Below are 16,710 nucleotides of genomic sequence, written 5' to 3'. Positions count from 1 at the left end.
GACAGACACACACACAGACATTGAGAATTCAGTAACGAACTTTTTAAGTTCGTTGAAAATAAATAAATAAATAAATAAAAGCGTAACACGTGAAGTGGAAGAATTAAAATAAAAAATGTCTGTTTAAAGCGCAATTGCCAATTTCTATCTGAATTCGAGAAACATTTTAATGCTCAATTATCTCAGAAGATTTGTATGTGCTAACCAAAGTTTAAAAAAAAAAAAAAAAAAAGCCATTTACGGCGACCTGAGATGTGTTACCACATCAAAAAATTTTAAAGGTGTTCTTAGCTGTCTCTGTGAAGTTGTCACAAGCGCCGGATTCAATTTTATTTATATCGATCGGAAACCTAAATCATTTGTTACGTTGTATCTTTGTGACACATCACTGCATATCGGTTATCAGAGTCTACGTAAGCATTAGGTCAGGCCCTGTCCTTCATGATCTCGGGTTTTACATAAAGGCACAAAGCAAAAAATCAGTCGGGAACTGAGTTACAGCTCACAAAGTAAAACAAAAGTCACTTGTTTAATATCGCTAAATATCCTTGAAGTTAATTAGTTTCGAAATATCTCTAACTGAGTAACATTTAAAAATTACTCCGTATTAATTATATGGTTAAATACAAAAGATTTATGCACACAAGGTATGCACTCAGAGATGTTTGGAGAGAGGACTCCGATACTACAAGTGGTGGACAAACACCGTGCTCGTGGGTTTTCTCGGGGTTCTTCCGTTTCCTCCCACTTTCTCCATTTCAACATTTCACTCATCTCTCATCATCACCGTCTCCTTTAGCTTAACCGGCACAACCTTGGGACGTAAAACTTAAAGATTTCATTTCATTTTTTCCGATACTACAAGACACTACGTGTAAGTATTGAACCGGTGTAATTCTACACCCAAAAAGACGGTAATTTTTAAGTACTGCCATGCAACCTACATTCTCAGAAAGAAATACAGAAGAAATACACACATAAGAAAGAAACAATTCAATATAAAAGATATTTAGCATCTACTCTCCAGTGACGGTATGCCCTGATCACTGAAAACCAGAGACGGTATGCCTTCATCATTGAAAAATCAGAGGCGGTATGACCTACCACCGTATACCGTCTCACTTCAACCACAAATTATATTAATACTATTATTGAAAGTTCCTACGCATGCTATTTTTCATTTCTTGAATCTTTATGAAACGCTTTTAGACATGTCACGCCATCTCTTGGCAAAACGGTTAAATTAATAAAATTAACTGGCAATATGGATCAGATAACTTTGCGGAACGACTGGATATAAATTGACCTTGATCAGCTGACAATTGGGTCTGCATACTGAAGCTTAATTCATGTAGAACCTCATAAAACGTTAGTTAACGCACTAAGAATACTTAAGAGCTATGAAAATGAATTATTTGATTCTTGCGGGTATTTAAATGAAAAGAAACATGTTGCACAAACATTGCTATTGTTTTCTTCAGCTATGAATATCAGCAAGAATTACTGAAATAATTCTTAAGTCAAAAACCAAGATAATTTATGTATTTTTTTTAGATAAATTAATTACAATTTTTCTCTGTTTTATCTTGGTTTTAGACAGACAAAGGAAAAAGGAAACCAGTTGGTTACAGAAATTATTTATTAGAAAACTCAAATGATAACACAACATAAATATATCTCTCCCAACTTTTTCTTACTGATAAGAAAATGCTGTTTATATATATATATATATATATATATATATATATATATATATATATATATATATATATATATATATATATATATATATATAAACAAAATTGTGAACTGTAGGTCGCTTTGCTTGGAAAATTAATTGAATAACTTGATTATTTAATCTCGCAAGCGCAGGACACTTGTGACAAATGTATCCTGTTGTTGCATAAAGCGTTATATATAGACTGTTCATAAAGTCCAGAACAATGTTAGATAAATGTGCGCAAATTAAAGGAAGCATTAAAAAATTTCAACGTCCATTATTGAACCACTATTTTCAATTGGAAATAATAATTAATTTTTATTTCCTTATTTATTTCTGTTCTTGAAAAGTAGTTTTATAATTTGGAGTCATCCACGTAAGGATGCCATGACACAAAACGCGTCATTGAAATTTTAGTAGAAAACAAGGAATTGAAACCAGTAAAGAAACAAAAATTTGTTTGTGAATTGCACAATTTATACAAGAAAAAGAGCTTTTTTAATATAGATTTTATCATTAATTAAGGGGACGGAGATAACTGGAGATAAACTCTATCGAGAAAATTTTTTAAAAATTTTTTGATTGGGACAAAAAAAAAATGTCAAAAATTAAGTATGTTATAAATTTGGGAGAATGGCCACTTCCGCTAAATTCTATATTATAATAAAGAAAGATGAAAAAACAAATGTGTTCTCTTATGATCAATTTCCTCATATAAGCATATTGTTTATTAGGTCCACGTTAATGGTCTTTTAAGACTTTAATGTTAGTACATACGTGTGTAGCATAAGTTCGTTACTCCACACGATAACTCTTGAAGGAGAACGATTTTTTGTAATCGACAGAGCGATTGTCTTGGCCGAGTTAATCCGTTAACATCTTCAAGAGTAACGGCGGCTATCGATATTCCGTTTAAAATTCACAACATTCTCTTGCTACTATGCAACCTGCACGATACCAAAGAAATGTTGGTTGCCTATAATAGAAGGATAACTAGCTTTTCTTGCAATTATCTCGGCCAAGTTCATTAATGGAGTTCATCCGTTAGCACCTTCACGGGTAACGGTGGCTATTCGTACACCGGTACCGTTTGAAATCTATTACATTCCCTAGCTTCTAGGCAACCTGTATAGTAGAAAAGAAATTATGGTTGCCTATAATAGAAGGATAAGCTTTTCCTATTGCAATTTTCTCGGCCAAGTTCGATAATGGAGTCAATTTCAGTAGGTAGGGTTACATTATTTGCAATATGTGTTTATTTTTCTCTGGTGTGTTGTATTTTTGCCATTAGGTTGTTCATAGCACAGAAATAAACTTTATTATTATTATTATTATTATTATTATTATTATTATTATTATTATTATTATTATTATTATTATTATTATTATTAAACAAAATCCAAACTTTCCAATGCTTCTTCCCTTCTCTAGAGGAATTCTATTCACTCGAGAAAGAAAATATTGGAAAAACTAGTCAAGGAACGCGAAGATGATCTTCAACGGAATACTACGCTTTGAGAGCATGCAAACTAATTCTAGAAAACCAACAACGCATTCCTATCCCATGAAGAGACACGGTGTTTGGAAAGATATAAGATTTGTTGACAACTTGGAAGAATATCGTTTGCGTTGGAAAGCGTTAACCAGAACGTTGCCCTGATGAAATGTACAACTCAGTCAACACAAGGAGGATAAGACACGATTTTTTTTTTCAATTCGTGTTGGCGTAAGAAGAAGATTAAGAGAAAGAAAAGAAAAAAAATGAAACCATCACGAATCCAGATTGAGAAATGTCAGCAACTTAACTTTGTATCACATTTGTTGATACATACATCGATTTTTTTTTTTATCTGTATCATTATCCGTGAAGGGGGTTTTGGCCCCTCTTTTTTAACCAACAACACCAACATGTCTTGTTAATCAATCACTGGCTAAGGAGAAACGTGCTTGCTTCAGTCAACATTCAAAAAATTCTAATCTGGTTAGCAGAATATATATATACGTGTGTGTGCGTGTGTGTGTGTGTGTACAGTCAATAGTCTATTCAAATTTGGAAGCCAGCCCTACATATACCATGACGTAACATGTATTACGTCTGAGAATAAACATTTGCAGTTATTTCAATGGTGTTAAAAATATCCGAAAACATCAGTTTGAAACGAAAAAGTAGCTTTTTGAAACTGACTTTCCTTTAACAGATTGATCCATGTATATATCATAGGTCAAATTGATTCTAAGTTTTTCCAAATAAGCATTTTTAACACATTTTTGTTTCGCAAAATGCTCAGTCTCACTGTCAGAGCATCTACTTTTTCATTTTTTAAAAAATTAATTCCTTCGTATTTGGTCAAACTCCAGAGCACTAATTTAATACACAGGAGGCGACTGTGTGGTCCTGTAACCTACCTTTTTTGAAGGCGTGATACTTTGGTGGGGAATGGCTTATGTTATGTGGGTTGATCTTGAATGATGATCTGTGCACAGGATCAGGATTCGAATCTAAGCCCTGCCTCGGAGCCCAAGACAGTCGTAGATCCGCCCTTTATAACCTAGGTGCTGCATAATGGCGTTAAGCACAAAAACTCAAAAATGATTTAAGACAGTACAGTTTCGTTACTCACTTGCTAACATCTAAGCGGTTAGCGTACGCGCCTTTGGCGCGGGAGACCCGGGTTCCATTCCCGGCGGGAGCTCATGTGGTTCGGATTCCACGTTAATCAGTAGGTCCACGTCTCATATAGCTTCGCTGCTGAAAAGGGACGTTAAACTCAAACTCAACTCAACAACTCACTTGCTAACATGTTACGTGTCTAGTCCCGGAATCGATAATGTTCGTAACTCACGATTCCGTTAGTTCTAACGGGTATCCCCAAAATAGCAATATATATCCTTAAACTTACTCTCCAATAACACTCCCCACTCCCATCATGATGCACACCTCACTGAAAATGTACTTTTGCATATTTTATGCATTTTCGGTCTCCTCTTAAAATTTATCGTCATACTCCCACTTGTGGATGCCTCTACATATATCAGCTTATTAAGGTAAAATATAGTTTTTTTTTCGTTCGCATATATGTATATGCGTATAATTATGAATAAAATCAAAATTGTGTATTTTAATTGATATATTTTTGAGGTTAAAATGTCCACTTTCTAATGATTTTTTAAAAACTTTTTTGTTTCCTTATTGAACTATATTCTACCTCCAACCAGGCCCGCGACCAGCCACAGAAGTTTGGGGGTCCATGGATATGTTAGGGGGGTGCAAGTCATTAAAATTTCTCTTACACATATCTAAATTGTGTCGTTTGTGTTGAGGTCTGGAGGGGCCACGAAAAGTTTAGGGGGTTCAGGTCCCCCTAGCCCCCTCTGGTTGCGGGCCTGCCTCCAACTTTGTTTTCATATTATAAATTCTATAATTAACATGAAACTTTACACCGATACAATACTTGTGCGTCTTACATTCGATCCGTACGCACTTGGCAATCTTGGACACGATTAGCCTAGAAGACTAGGTTATGCAACCCACCTTTTCATTCTTGTTATTTGGGTTGCCTAACTAGTTTATCAGTTAATGAAAAAGTTACCGGTCTATCCCTTATGAGTTGCGAATTTTTGTTTCATTAAATTCAACTTAGAAGACAAGAAAAACGATATGGCTTTCAACAGACAAACACATATATATTAAGGTACGCTTACATCATCATCTCCATTTGTGCACATTTTGTCTAAGAGATTCTAAATCTGTGAACTGTTTCCAAAATCAAAGAAAAAAATTGCCGTTTTGAGATTATTATAAGCTTAGTAGACCAGTAAAAAAGTATTTACCACAGAACCTTGACTGTTATATATTGTAATACTAAGTAAGAATTTTGGGAATAGCGTAAAATAACTTCATTTTCCCTCGAATTATAAGAGCAGAGCTAATTAAATATGTTATAAATGTTTATTCGACCTATGCTATCAATAAAATATAATTTCAGTATTTCAAACATGTCCGTAACAATAAATGAAGCTTGTAAACTTATTCCATGGAATAAAATTAGCAATAGAGTTATCTGTAAAGTTATTATACACATACACTGTAATAATAACTTTTTGACTGAAAGAGTATTTTAATTAATCACTACAGTTCTACAAATCCAAGCAGCTGTAATAAATTCTTTGTTAAACGAGTCATTGACTAAAGCATTGTTGACCAATACATGTTCAAATTAGATCATCGATCGTTACTGTTATTTACTGTTATTTTAATACCAGCCATCATTATTTTAGTATCACTAAAATGTCGACTGGCGACCTAAGTGACTTATTCTCACTTACGATTGGTTGTACAAGTTAGGTTATATTAGGCGATTATTATTCTCAACGACCAATTATAATATGAAATAATAATAAGGAAACATCAATAATAATAATAATAATAATAATAATAATAATAATAATAATAATAATAATAATAATAATAATAATAATAATAATAATTATTATTATTATTATTATTATTATTATTATTATTATTATTATTATTATTATTATTATTATTATTATTATTATTATTATTATTATTATTATTATTTTAAAATTTAAAAACGAGTTATATTGCTAATTTAGAAAAAAGTTTTAGTTATGCCGGCTTGGCTAAAGGATGATAAGAAATTAATGCAATGGTGGAATGAATAAAGTGGGAGAAAACGGAAGAACTCCAAGAAAACACACGGATACGATGTTGTTCACCACTAACTCAGCATGGCCTGGAAACCGATCCAGGAATCCGTCATGCCAAATGTGAGCGCTCTTTCACCGAGTCACTGAGTCATAGTTCTTAAATTTTAGCTATATCGTTATAATACGAGCCAATGCCCTACTCGACTTGCATAGTATTTTCACCCATACATACATAATTACGTGTCATTTACTGATTCGTTTGCTTGTTTCTTATAATTGAACTTAAGGACTTATTTGCTGATTAATTGCTTATTTTTTTAAAATTGAATTTAAGAACTTATTTGCTAATACGTAAAAATGGGCAATAATGAAAATTGTGTTCCAAAGTGCTTTATGCATAGGTATTCCCGTGCATTTTACAGTTTACTATAGTTATAAATTAATTCTTCACCATTTCGAACAAATTAATTCTTCATTATTTTAAACAAATTAGTTATTCACCCTTACAAAGAAATTTTATTCTTCACCATATAAAAAAACTTCATTTCAAACAAATTAATTCTTTACCATAACAAAGCAATTAATTCTTCACCATTTCAAACAAATTAATTCTTCGCCATTTCAAATAAATTAATTCTTAACCATTTCAAATAAATTAATTCTTCATTTCAAACGAATTAATTCTTCACCATATCAAAGAAATTAATTTCATTATTTCAAAGAAATTAATTCTTCGCCATAACAAAGAAATCAATCCTTCACCATTTCAAAGAAATTAATTCTTCACCATTTCGAATAAATTAATTCTTCACCATTTCAAACAAATTAATTCTTCACCATTTCAAAAACTTAATTGTAATAAAGCACAGGAAGCTTACACTAACTTTAAGTTCGTATTTTTTTCTTTTTTTCTAATTATGTTGTTATCAATCGTAGTATCATCTCAGTAGATGGCACATGAGATATATTTCGCATTTTAACTGGCTTTGTATGTATTAAGCACCGAAAACATGATGTAGTTGCATTTATATACTCTACATATATTGTACTTTTCTCCAAATTTTGCCATTTAACAAGTAAAAGTACTATGAGTAATTTTAATTTGTAATTTCACGCAAGTAAATAAAATTGCTTCTGAAAGAACTGATGGAGAAAAATCTTTTTTTTTTTTAATGAAAACTTAATATTTAGTACATATTCCCAACACCTAGTATGTTGTAATATCTAAAATAGTGATCTCCAACCTAGAGGTTGCGGAGAACGAGAAGGGGGCGAAAGCTATTGATGGATATAAACCTTTGTTCGTAATTAGAAATATTACGAATGTTGTAACAAGGGTTCGTTAAATTAAAAGCCATATAAACACAAAATAATTATTAAGTAAAGAACTGGTTTTATGAAGAACGAAGTTGGTAAAAAAATAAATAATAATACTGAGCAGGGGCGTCATTTAGGGAGGATAGAGAGGCAATTATACCCTGGATTTGAGAATGACATGCATTTTGATAAATTGTATACTATAATTACTAATTAAAAAAAAAAAACGTGGAACTCGTATGTCAGTGGACAATCTTGCTCCCCTGGCAAAATCTGAAATACGCTGCTAATGCTGTATGCGGAATAATATAAATTGTAGAAATTATTATTATTATTATTATTATTATTATTATTATTATTATTATTATTATTATTATTATTATTATTATTATTATTGAAGATAAATGGTGCAATTTGAAATTCCCGATATGGTCAGACCAATAAGCGGCAAGGAAAAGACGTAAAGTAGATCTATGCAGGTTCATGAAGGCGGTGCCAGGTAAAGAAGGTTGGGAACCACAAATCTAAAGCTTTTCAGATATTCATTAAATTCTAGTAACCAATAGTAGATAATAATTATAACAACAATTAGTGATTTACCAAATCTCTTAATACCAGTGATTTAATGCTAAAAGTTTTTTGACTGGTATACGTTCGACCGTTTTCAAAAGTATAGAACATATCCATCCCTTATACGCTTGTTCTTTCGTTATCTTAAGCTGAGTATCCACTGGACTTTAAAAATACTAAGTCGGTATTCGCCATGCTACTGCCGTACATGCTCCAATATATGGCCCTGCTTAAGGGTCTTCACTACAGCGAAATTAAACTTCCGCTAAGTTTTTCTGTAATATCTTCAAAACAAATAAAAATATTCGAGAAGCAGAAACGTAGTGAAATAGACAATACGATTTTACACGTGATACCGTTTTATCACAACTCATCTATGTGCTTTCGATTTGGAACTGAAGATAGATTTAGCTTTTTTGGCGGGTTCTGTAAATAGCGGCATACCAAAAGCAGATCGGTGAATTGTGGTAAACGTATCACATGCAAAATAGTATTGTCTAGTTCACTACGTTTCTGCTTTTCGAATATTTTCATTTGTTTTGACGAAAAACTCTAAAATTACCGGTAGTTTAATTGCAGGACAAGTAGAAGGCGTAATCTTCTAAACAAATATGGAACTGAATGATTTTCTATTGATAACATTGACAGCGTTACTTCAAATTTGATTTGTTGGCACTCAACCCCTGTTTCTTCCAGACATGCTTTTTTTGGGGGGGGGGGGGTACTCCTCCTTGAGCTCTGAGAGTACCCCATGTAGGAAACCAAAATAACATGTCTGTAGTAGGCCTACTGTGTGAAAAAATATGTGCCCCTCCGAATACTAAATGTGTCTCCCGGAATATTTTTCTGAAAGAAACACTGCTTAGGGGAGGGGCAAAGGTTCTCCATCCACATAAGAAGTTCGCTTTTTTCTATTACTATATTATTGTACAATATATATATATATATATATATATATATATATATATATATATATATATACAGTGGCGGATCCAGGATATGATCAAGGGAGGGGCTAAAATATAGTTTGCCGTTTAATCCAGTGTAAAGCAAGATTGAAGCCCATTTTATCCACTGTATACCTGAGCGTCAAGGAAGGACTATAGTCCCTATAGCCCCCCTAGATTTAGGGGGTGCAATAACAGCACTTTCATAAGAATCCTGTATGATACAAGTATCCATAATATTCCAAGTGTCCATGATTAAAGCAATTCCTGATCGAAAGCAGCAAGATAATTATATACTAAAAATTATAACGATATAAAGCTGCCATGGTTCAGTTCGTAAAGCGTTGGTTTTGCATTTAATAAGTCTTAAATTCGATTCCTGACAGCAGACACTGACTATTTGCAGGGCAATTCTTCACTCACACCACAAATGCCTAAAGACATTTTTAAAAGAATCAAATTCAATTCAAATGTACTGGTAGTTATTGGTGCACCCCCGTCAAAAAAAAAAAAAAATGGATCCGACCCTGTCTCCAACCTCTACATAACTACAAAAACACGAAAATTGCACCTAACAGTTGAATGTAGTTATAATGTGTTAAGGTACTCGAAAACCCAAGAAGCAGTATATCCCACTAATAATAGATAATCCGACCACCAGACTTTTTTGGTCATTTTTTAAATTTCGTTAACTAGCCTTGATCTAAATACTGATATATTACGTTTTTCCCACGGAAAACGAAAAATTAAAGCTTTTTAGCCCTGTGCTTCTTAAGATGACAAGTATGTATTTTCTAAGAAGGCTCAGGCAGGCCTAAAGTCAGACTATGAAAGTAAATCTATAATATACTAAGTCATGATGAAAGTGGGGCTAAATATACATGAGCTTATACAAATGGTAGATTTGTGCCGGGGTACACACCGTATAATCTTGCCATAAGCATTTTTTTTTTTTTTTTTTTGAAAAACAACTTATATACATACCTTTTAGTTGAATCTTGTACGGCGATGTCTGATCTTCCAATAGTAGACAAAAAAAAGACACACAAAATCCTCCGTCTGGCCCTGAGGCTATTTTGTTTAGTTGGATGGAAAATAACCACTTTGGGATGGATGTTATGCACTTTTCCGAGTCTTCTTCTCCTTCACTCCCCTTGCTAGATGTCCAATTTCTTGTTGCGTTCATTGGCGGTTGACCAAGAAACTTCAAAATAGTCTTGTTATAAGAAGATGCCCCGAGGTGCAATTCGGTTAAACTTATTTATGAAAAAAAAAAAAAAAGTTGCACTGTTTCTTCTGCACTATTTTCTGCTCCACCCTCATCTTTGGTAACCATCTTTCTGCAAAACTCCGTTTTTGGCCCATCCCCCATTCAAGACTCAAGATTTTTTTGGGGATCCTATCCTTCTTGAGTCCTCCTAAAAAAGTTCTCCTCGAGCTATGAGTTAAAGCACGGTAATCAAGCGTGGATCACAGAAATGGCCACCTCAATAACGTTTGGTATGGTTTCTTCGGAAGAACTGTGGCATATCCACGAAAATTCATTCCAGTGAATGCTTTGGAGTTTCTTCTTCCCCTCCTCCTCGTGGTTTTAGTTTAGTCTTCACATGGAGGTGGTCTGCAAAGGGTTCTGATAACACAAGGGGAAAAAAATCTCAACAAAACCCTTTCCTCCTGTAATACTAGAAAAAAAAAAAGATGATAAGGTAAGCCTTCTTTTTCCGGAAAATAGTTCTTGCATTTCTGTCGGCGTTGCGATGACCATTTTCTCAAGGTCAAAACTAAAGTTTTCTTTTTTAAATTTCGTTCAAGAAACACGATACAATCTATCGATAACAATAGACGGTTCGTTGTTAGGTAACTCATGTGTCCTTTTCCAGTGTTTATATGTATTATTGAAGCGAATCGTACAAAAAGAAAGAAAAGAAACCCTTTCGTTTTCATTGTTGTTGTTGTCGCTAGGGAAAGGGTTGCTGGATAAACCTCACCGAAAGACAGCTTGTTTTGTCGTTTTCGTAGGTGGAATGTTTCTTGACTTGTTAGGGAGGAATGTCAAAGAAAATCAGAATTAGACACCATAAAAAATAGGGACGATCCTTAGAAAATGAAAGTGACAACAATTGTAAACTCACAGCGCCCACTGTTGACCTCTTGGACATTACTCTCGTAGCGTATCGAACGAAAGGGAAAGGATTTATCAGGTTCACCGTCTGGTGTAGACCTTATTTACCCAACCCTATTGACGGCCATAAATTCCAAAAACTGACATCCAGACGAAACAAAAGGGGTAAAAATGTAACTTCTCCCACGAAAGGAAAAGGGCTAAGAACTGGAAAGAAGTTTGTATATGAATTTCTGTCAGGGACTCAGTGGTAAAACGCTCATATCTTGTCTAAAGAGCCCCTGGTTCGACCCCTGATTATATGAGTTCATGATTGATAAGATGGTGTTCTTTATTTTTTTCGAGGTTCTCCCTAAATAATTATATGCTGCCAAGTGGAGATATCCCCATGGAAAGTGATATTGAATGAGAAATCTCGGAAAATACTATCCCTGAGAAAGTAAACTTACAGGAAAGTGAAGTAATTAATAATAATAACACAGCTACACACAGACACACACAATAATAATAAGGGCGGATCCAGGACGGACTTCTGGGGGGCGGTGGATTGTAATACTGCCACTTAGAGCTACTTTTAAGAGCTCCAAACTCTGGGATGGGTTTTATTTATATATAAAATAAGAAAGTTTCCTCTCCTGGGAGGGGCAATCGCTCCCCCTGGATCCGCCCCTGAATAATAATAATAATAATAATAATAATAATAATAACTATTATTATTATTATTATTATCATGTGGTTGTGAAATAAATTCTCGTATGTACTTGAGATCAAGATAATTACAGGTTATGTTTGAGAGTTGTTTGGATATAGATACTTCACATACTAGGTTTTTGTTATTATTAGTTTAAACAAATTTTTAATACATAAGAACTAACGGTATTTTTAAAGACAACGAGCATGATTATTTTTCTAGTTTATAATCTGTTTATAAGTATACATGGAAGTTCTATATTAATTTATATTAATTTTCTGCAAAATCAATTGACTTCAAAGACTATTCTTAATTTCTCAAGACTGTAAAAGATATTTTTTTTTTTTTTTTTTTTTTTTTGTGTAGAGGGAACAAATTAAGCTTACATATCAGAAATGAGAAATTGCAAAATTAAAGTGTAGTATACTGACCAAGTAATCATTAATACATCAGGCTTCGTCAAGCATTATGGACATTGATTGAATAATCAAGATTGATATATTTTCTAGCTTGATTTTGCTAGAAAAGCTAGTTTCTTCTCTTCAGTTTTTAAAATAGAAAATCTGATAACACCTTTTGTTCGTTGCATACCCTCTCAGAGGACGAGAGATCGTTTCTCGTTGAATATTTTTTCGCACAACATCCCTGGAGCGACATCTTTGCTTTCAACTGCATCACTTCTTGAGAGCTATTTTTTCTTTGCATTTACCAAGTTTAGGATAAGAAGGTATCCTTTTTATATAGGCATTGTCTCTTTCTTGTAGTGGCTTGATCCATCTAACAGGGAACTATGACTAAGTAATACCTCCATTGATACATTCTCCCTTCAGAAACTTCAATACCTTGACGAAAAGGAGAGAAATTTGTAGTTCGTAGTTTTCTTATTTTTGTTTTCCATTAAGGTACACTTTTCTTCTAAACCCATCATTTTCCTATCCATTGTCAGCTCCAACAAAAGAGAGTTAAGCAGGTGATTTCACTCCATCAAGTACCGGCAGTGGAAAGCAAACGACGAACAAATGTAGTGCCGCGCATCATCGTGAAGGAGTCTCTCTCTCTCTCTTTCTCTGATGATCCCAACGAGCGGTGCTTAGCCTTTAAATAAAAAAAAAAGAAAGAAAAAGAAAATAATATCAGCTACCAAAGATTTAGTAGTTTGTGTTGTCTTCTTCTTGTCCATGGCAATCTGTTCAAAACCAAACGAAATTAAATTATTTTCTACTTAATATTTTATGGCTTGTTGGACGACACCTGTGTTCGTACTAATGAAATAAGTATACCTTCTCATACCTTTCACGCTATTGTACTTTTATGTCTACCGTTCACGTAAAGATTCATTAATTTTAAATATATTTCGACGCTTTAAAAATTGGCTGATTCCTAAAATCATCCATCATAATATCTAGTATCTAAATTCTTTTATGGTGCTTGTTGTGGAATCCGGAAAGAAAATCAATAAAATGTTAGAAAACTTAAGAAAGAGCTGTGAAAAATATGGGATGAAAATAGATGTTAGAAAGATATAAACCATGGTGGTTGGAACGAAGAGGTTGGTGTCAAATATAGAAGTATAGGTGACTAGTTTTCGATACCTGGGTAGTATTATTAGTAATGATATGAAATGTGAACGTGAAATAAAAGCAAGGATAGGAATGGCGAAAGAAGCCTTTAGGAGGAAGAAAATACTATTTGGTGGGACCTTGAATAAAGAGTTGAGAAAAAATGCTTCGTGTGGAGTATTATGCTGTATGGGTCAGAAACGGCCATTTCACAAAGATGATGAAAAACGATTGGAAGCTTTCGAAATGTGGGTGTGAAGAAGAATGGAGAGAATTAACTGAGTCGAGCAGAAAACGAATGACAGTGTTAGAAATGGTGAAGGAGAAAAAAAAAACAATTTTAGATATTATTAAGAAGAGGAAGAGAAACTGGTTGAGACATCGGTTAAGAAGAAACTGTATCATGAGGGACGTGCTAGAAAGTATGGTGGCAGGGAAGGTAGGGAGAGGGCGAAGAAGATTACAATTAATGGACGATATCAAAACTGAAAAATCGTACGTGAAGATGAAGAGGTTAACTAAAGAACGTGGAGCATGGAAGCTTCTCAGTTGCAGCAAGTGACCTGCCGATAATGGCAGAATATCTATTATGGTGATCTGCATTAGAATACAACGTGTCTGGGGGAGAGTGGAGGAACGCCAGCTCCTTTGCCTCCCTCTTCCATTGGAGGTATCACTGGCTGTAATGTCAGGAGATAAATTTCGGGTGTGTGTGTCGTGGATCATGGAAGAAGAGAACCTCCAGCTGAACAAACAGGTTTATCGTTCTTTATCAGATGAAATTTGCGGACTTGAAGCTTTACGTAAAATAAAATAAATAAATAAAAGTACAAAATTCTAAAACGCTAAACTCGGAACGTGAAGGACTTCAAGATTAAGGATACCAGAGAAGGAATTAGAAAACGTGAAATTAACCTTTAAGAAACTTTAGTATATGCACGAAGAATATCCGTATGAAAATGTGGCATTTCTTAGCGTTATATTTAGTTCAAAATTAGCACAAAATTGAAATTTTGTTAACACATTGCATACAAGGTACTCTTAATTAATTGCACATTTGTTTCTGTTTTTACTAACAGTTGTAAGAAAAACTGAAAATAACAACAACAAAAAAGTAATTTTTCGTTTTGCTAGTTTGTGTAAAGTAGCATAGTAAAAAAAAAAAAAATGTTTCTTACTCGCGTAACTATTCAAATATTTCTCAGCAGCAAACACATAACGGTAAATAGTTTTTCTCTCAAACAAAGAAAGGACCCAACACAACGGAGTGAAATTTCGGTCTTGGCTTTCTTTCTTTTGTTCAACAGAGATATTGAAGAAATATTCAAACAGAACGAGCCAAGAAATTAGCAGAATACACACACTCCGAGAGAAACAGAGAGAGAGAGGCAAAAAGAAAGAGAAAAGGATGTGAACACAGAAAAAAAAGACACTGAAATACTCCAATAAAAATGTAGAAACAAGTAAAACATTTAAAAAAAAACGAAAGGAATTTTCCAGTTCTTCAGGAAAATAAGACCATTTTAAATGTGAAAATTATCTGTTAGCGACCTGCTTCTCTTCTGTTGATGGACAATTGTGTTTCAACATTTTAATATGTCTTCAGGAACGTCTTGGTATGAACGTATACATAATTAATTATACGCACTTAATACATACCTCTCCGGCTGCCTCCTAATTAAACGTTTCTCTTTATCTCATTGAAATGATGTTCTGAAAGCTAAATAGCGTTCATTTTGACGCTTATCAAGGCTTCTTCCATTAATGAGATAAACTGAAGGAACATACCAATGGTTCTTAATTCAGGTTGTGAACAAAAAAGGAACATGGTTTAAGCCCTTAAGTTTTTCCTTTCCATGGCATTGTCATATTTCTGACTTCAAGATAGGTGTTTATATTTTGGAAATAGTAATTTCTGTTTCCATTAAATTTTACATAAAGGAAGCACAATTTCGATATTAAAACATTGGAACTTTAACACATTTTTCTAGCGATTTTTTTAAACAGTGGAACTTTTGAAGCTATAGCGTAGTGGAGTTAACCGGCATCAGTGTGTTCGTGCATCGGTCTGTCTCAGGGGCGAACCTGATCCGAATTTTTGACGTCACATTAACCTAACCCTCAAAAAATTCCTAGTATGTCTGTTTCACAGTAACTCTCGTAAAACGTACCGATTTTATTAAGACTTGGTATGCATCTTTCTCCATCATTCAGAAATAACCCCCTACTTTGGATTGGGGTTGAAATCCATCACCAATAAAGGTGTAAAATGGGAGCACAATCCAACCCATGTAGCATCTATGAGTAAAGAAAAAGTTTTCGCTCCTTTCTCCAATGAGCATTTATCATTATCATGGCTAGCGTTCACTTCTGGTGCGTGGGGTCCCTGGTTCAATCCCCGCTCACGCTAAGTGAATTTTGTTGTAGACAAACACAGTGTTCGTGGGTTTTCTCGGGGTTCTTCCGTTTCCTCCCGCTTTCTTCATTGGACCATTTCATTCATTTCTCATCATCACCGCCCCCTAGCAAGCATAACCGTGGGACGTAAAACTGAAAGATTTCACTAACATGGCTAATAACATGGCAGATAATAATAGCCAACTGATATGGTCGAACAGTGCAAGAACAGTGCTTGAAAATAGCCAGATCTGTCTGTCAAGGGTTCGAATCTTGTTAAGGGTAGGGTCTACAGGTATTATGTGTTTGTGTTTTCTTGTTCCCCTCCCCCCCTTGCAAATTCCTAAAGGGCATAATCACGAGACATAAATTTCAAAATAGAATAATACAACACTTAATAATTTCTTTCACGCTTTGTGCTTGAAAGTTGTGATTGTAGAATCTTATGCATATTGCTTCGGAACAGAGTAAATTCGCCATTCTCAAATTTATACTTACGTACAAGGAGGTTCCAATATAGGTACAATTTTCGAACAACACTTGCATCTGAAGGAAGAAAATAATAGTATTAAATTTGTTTAAATTTTATTTTGAGAGCCATCTAGTGAATAAGGCATGAACTAATTAGGTAATTAGTTATTCCACCATCGGCGTTGTAAGAATACAAGGTTTTTCACTGGTGTCTTGTTAGATGATGTCCGATAAAGCTGAATACC

The 16,710-nt window shown here is 34.0% G+C and overlaps 1 protein-coding gene and 1 long non-coding RNA gene across 10 annotated transcripts in view; one reads left to right on the top strand and one right to left on the bottom strand.

Annotated features, from left to right (window-relative positions):
* LOC145678874 (uncharacterized) overlaps positions 1–11,024 on the bottom strand; it is a 75,875-nt gene extending 64,851 nt beyond the window's left edge. For 4 of the 6 annotated variants that reach the window (XR_014130468.1, XR_014130469.1, XR_014130471.1 and 1 more), the window contains exon 1: positions 10,210–10,345. Coding sequence is in view for 2 of the 6 variants with exons in the window: in XM_081749451.1 (XP_081605577.1) it covers positions 10,210–10,411 (202 nt within the window). In the remaining 4 variants the exon portion in view is untranslated. Of the gene's footprint in view, positions 1–10,209 lie in introns of all 6 variants that reach the window. The other 2 variants (XM_081749451.1, XM_081749452.1) reach the window with 2 other exon arrangements.
* The window catches only part of LOC145678875 (uncharacterized), a 747,802-nt gene that overhangs the window by 601,452 nt on the left and 129,640 nt on the right, over positions 1–16,710 (top strand). The window lies entirely within an intron of this gene.

The sequence above is a fragment of the Thermobia domestica genome, chromosome 2, assembly GCF_964235325.1.
Source record: "Thermobia domestica chromosome 2, izTheDome1.hap1.1, whole genome shotgun sequence".
In the NCBI taxonomy this organism is placed as follows: Eukaryota; Metazoa; Arthropoda; class Insecta; order Zygentoma; family Lepismatidae; genus Thermobia; species Thermobia domestica.
The sequence above is the reverse complement of the archived record's forward strand: the minus strand, read 5'-3'. Positions and strand labels throughout refer to the sequence as shown.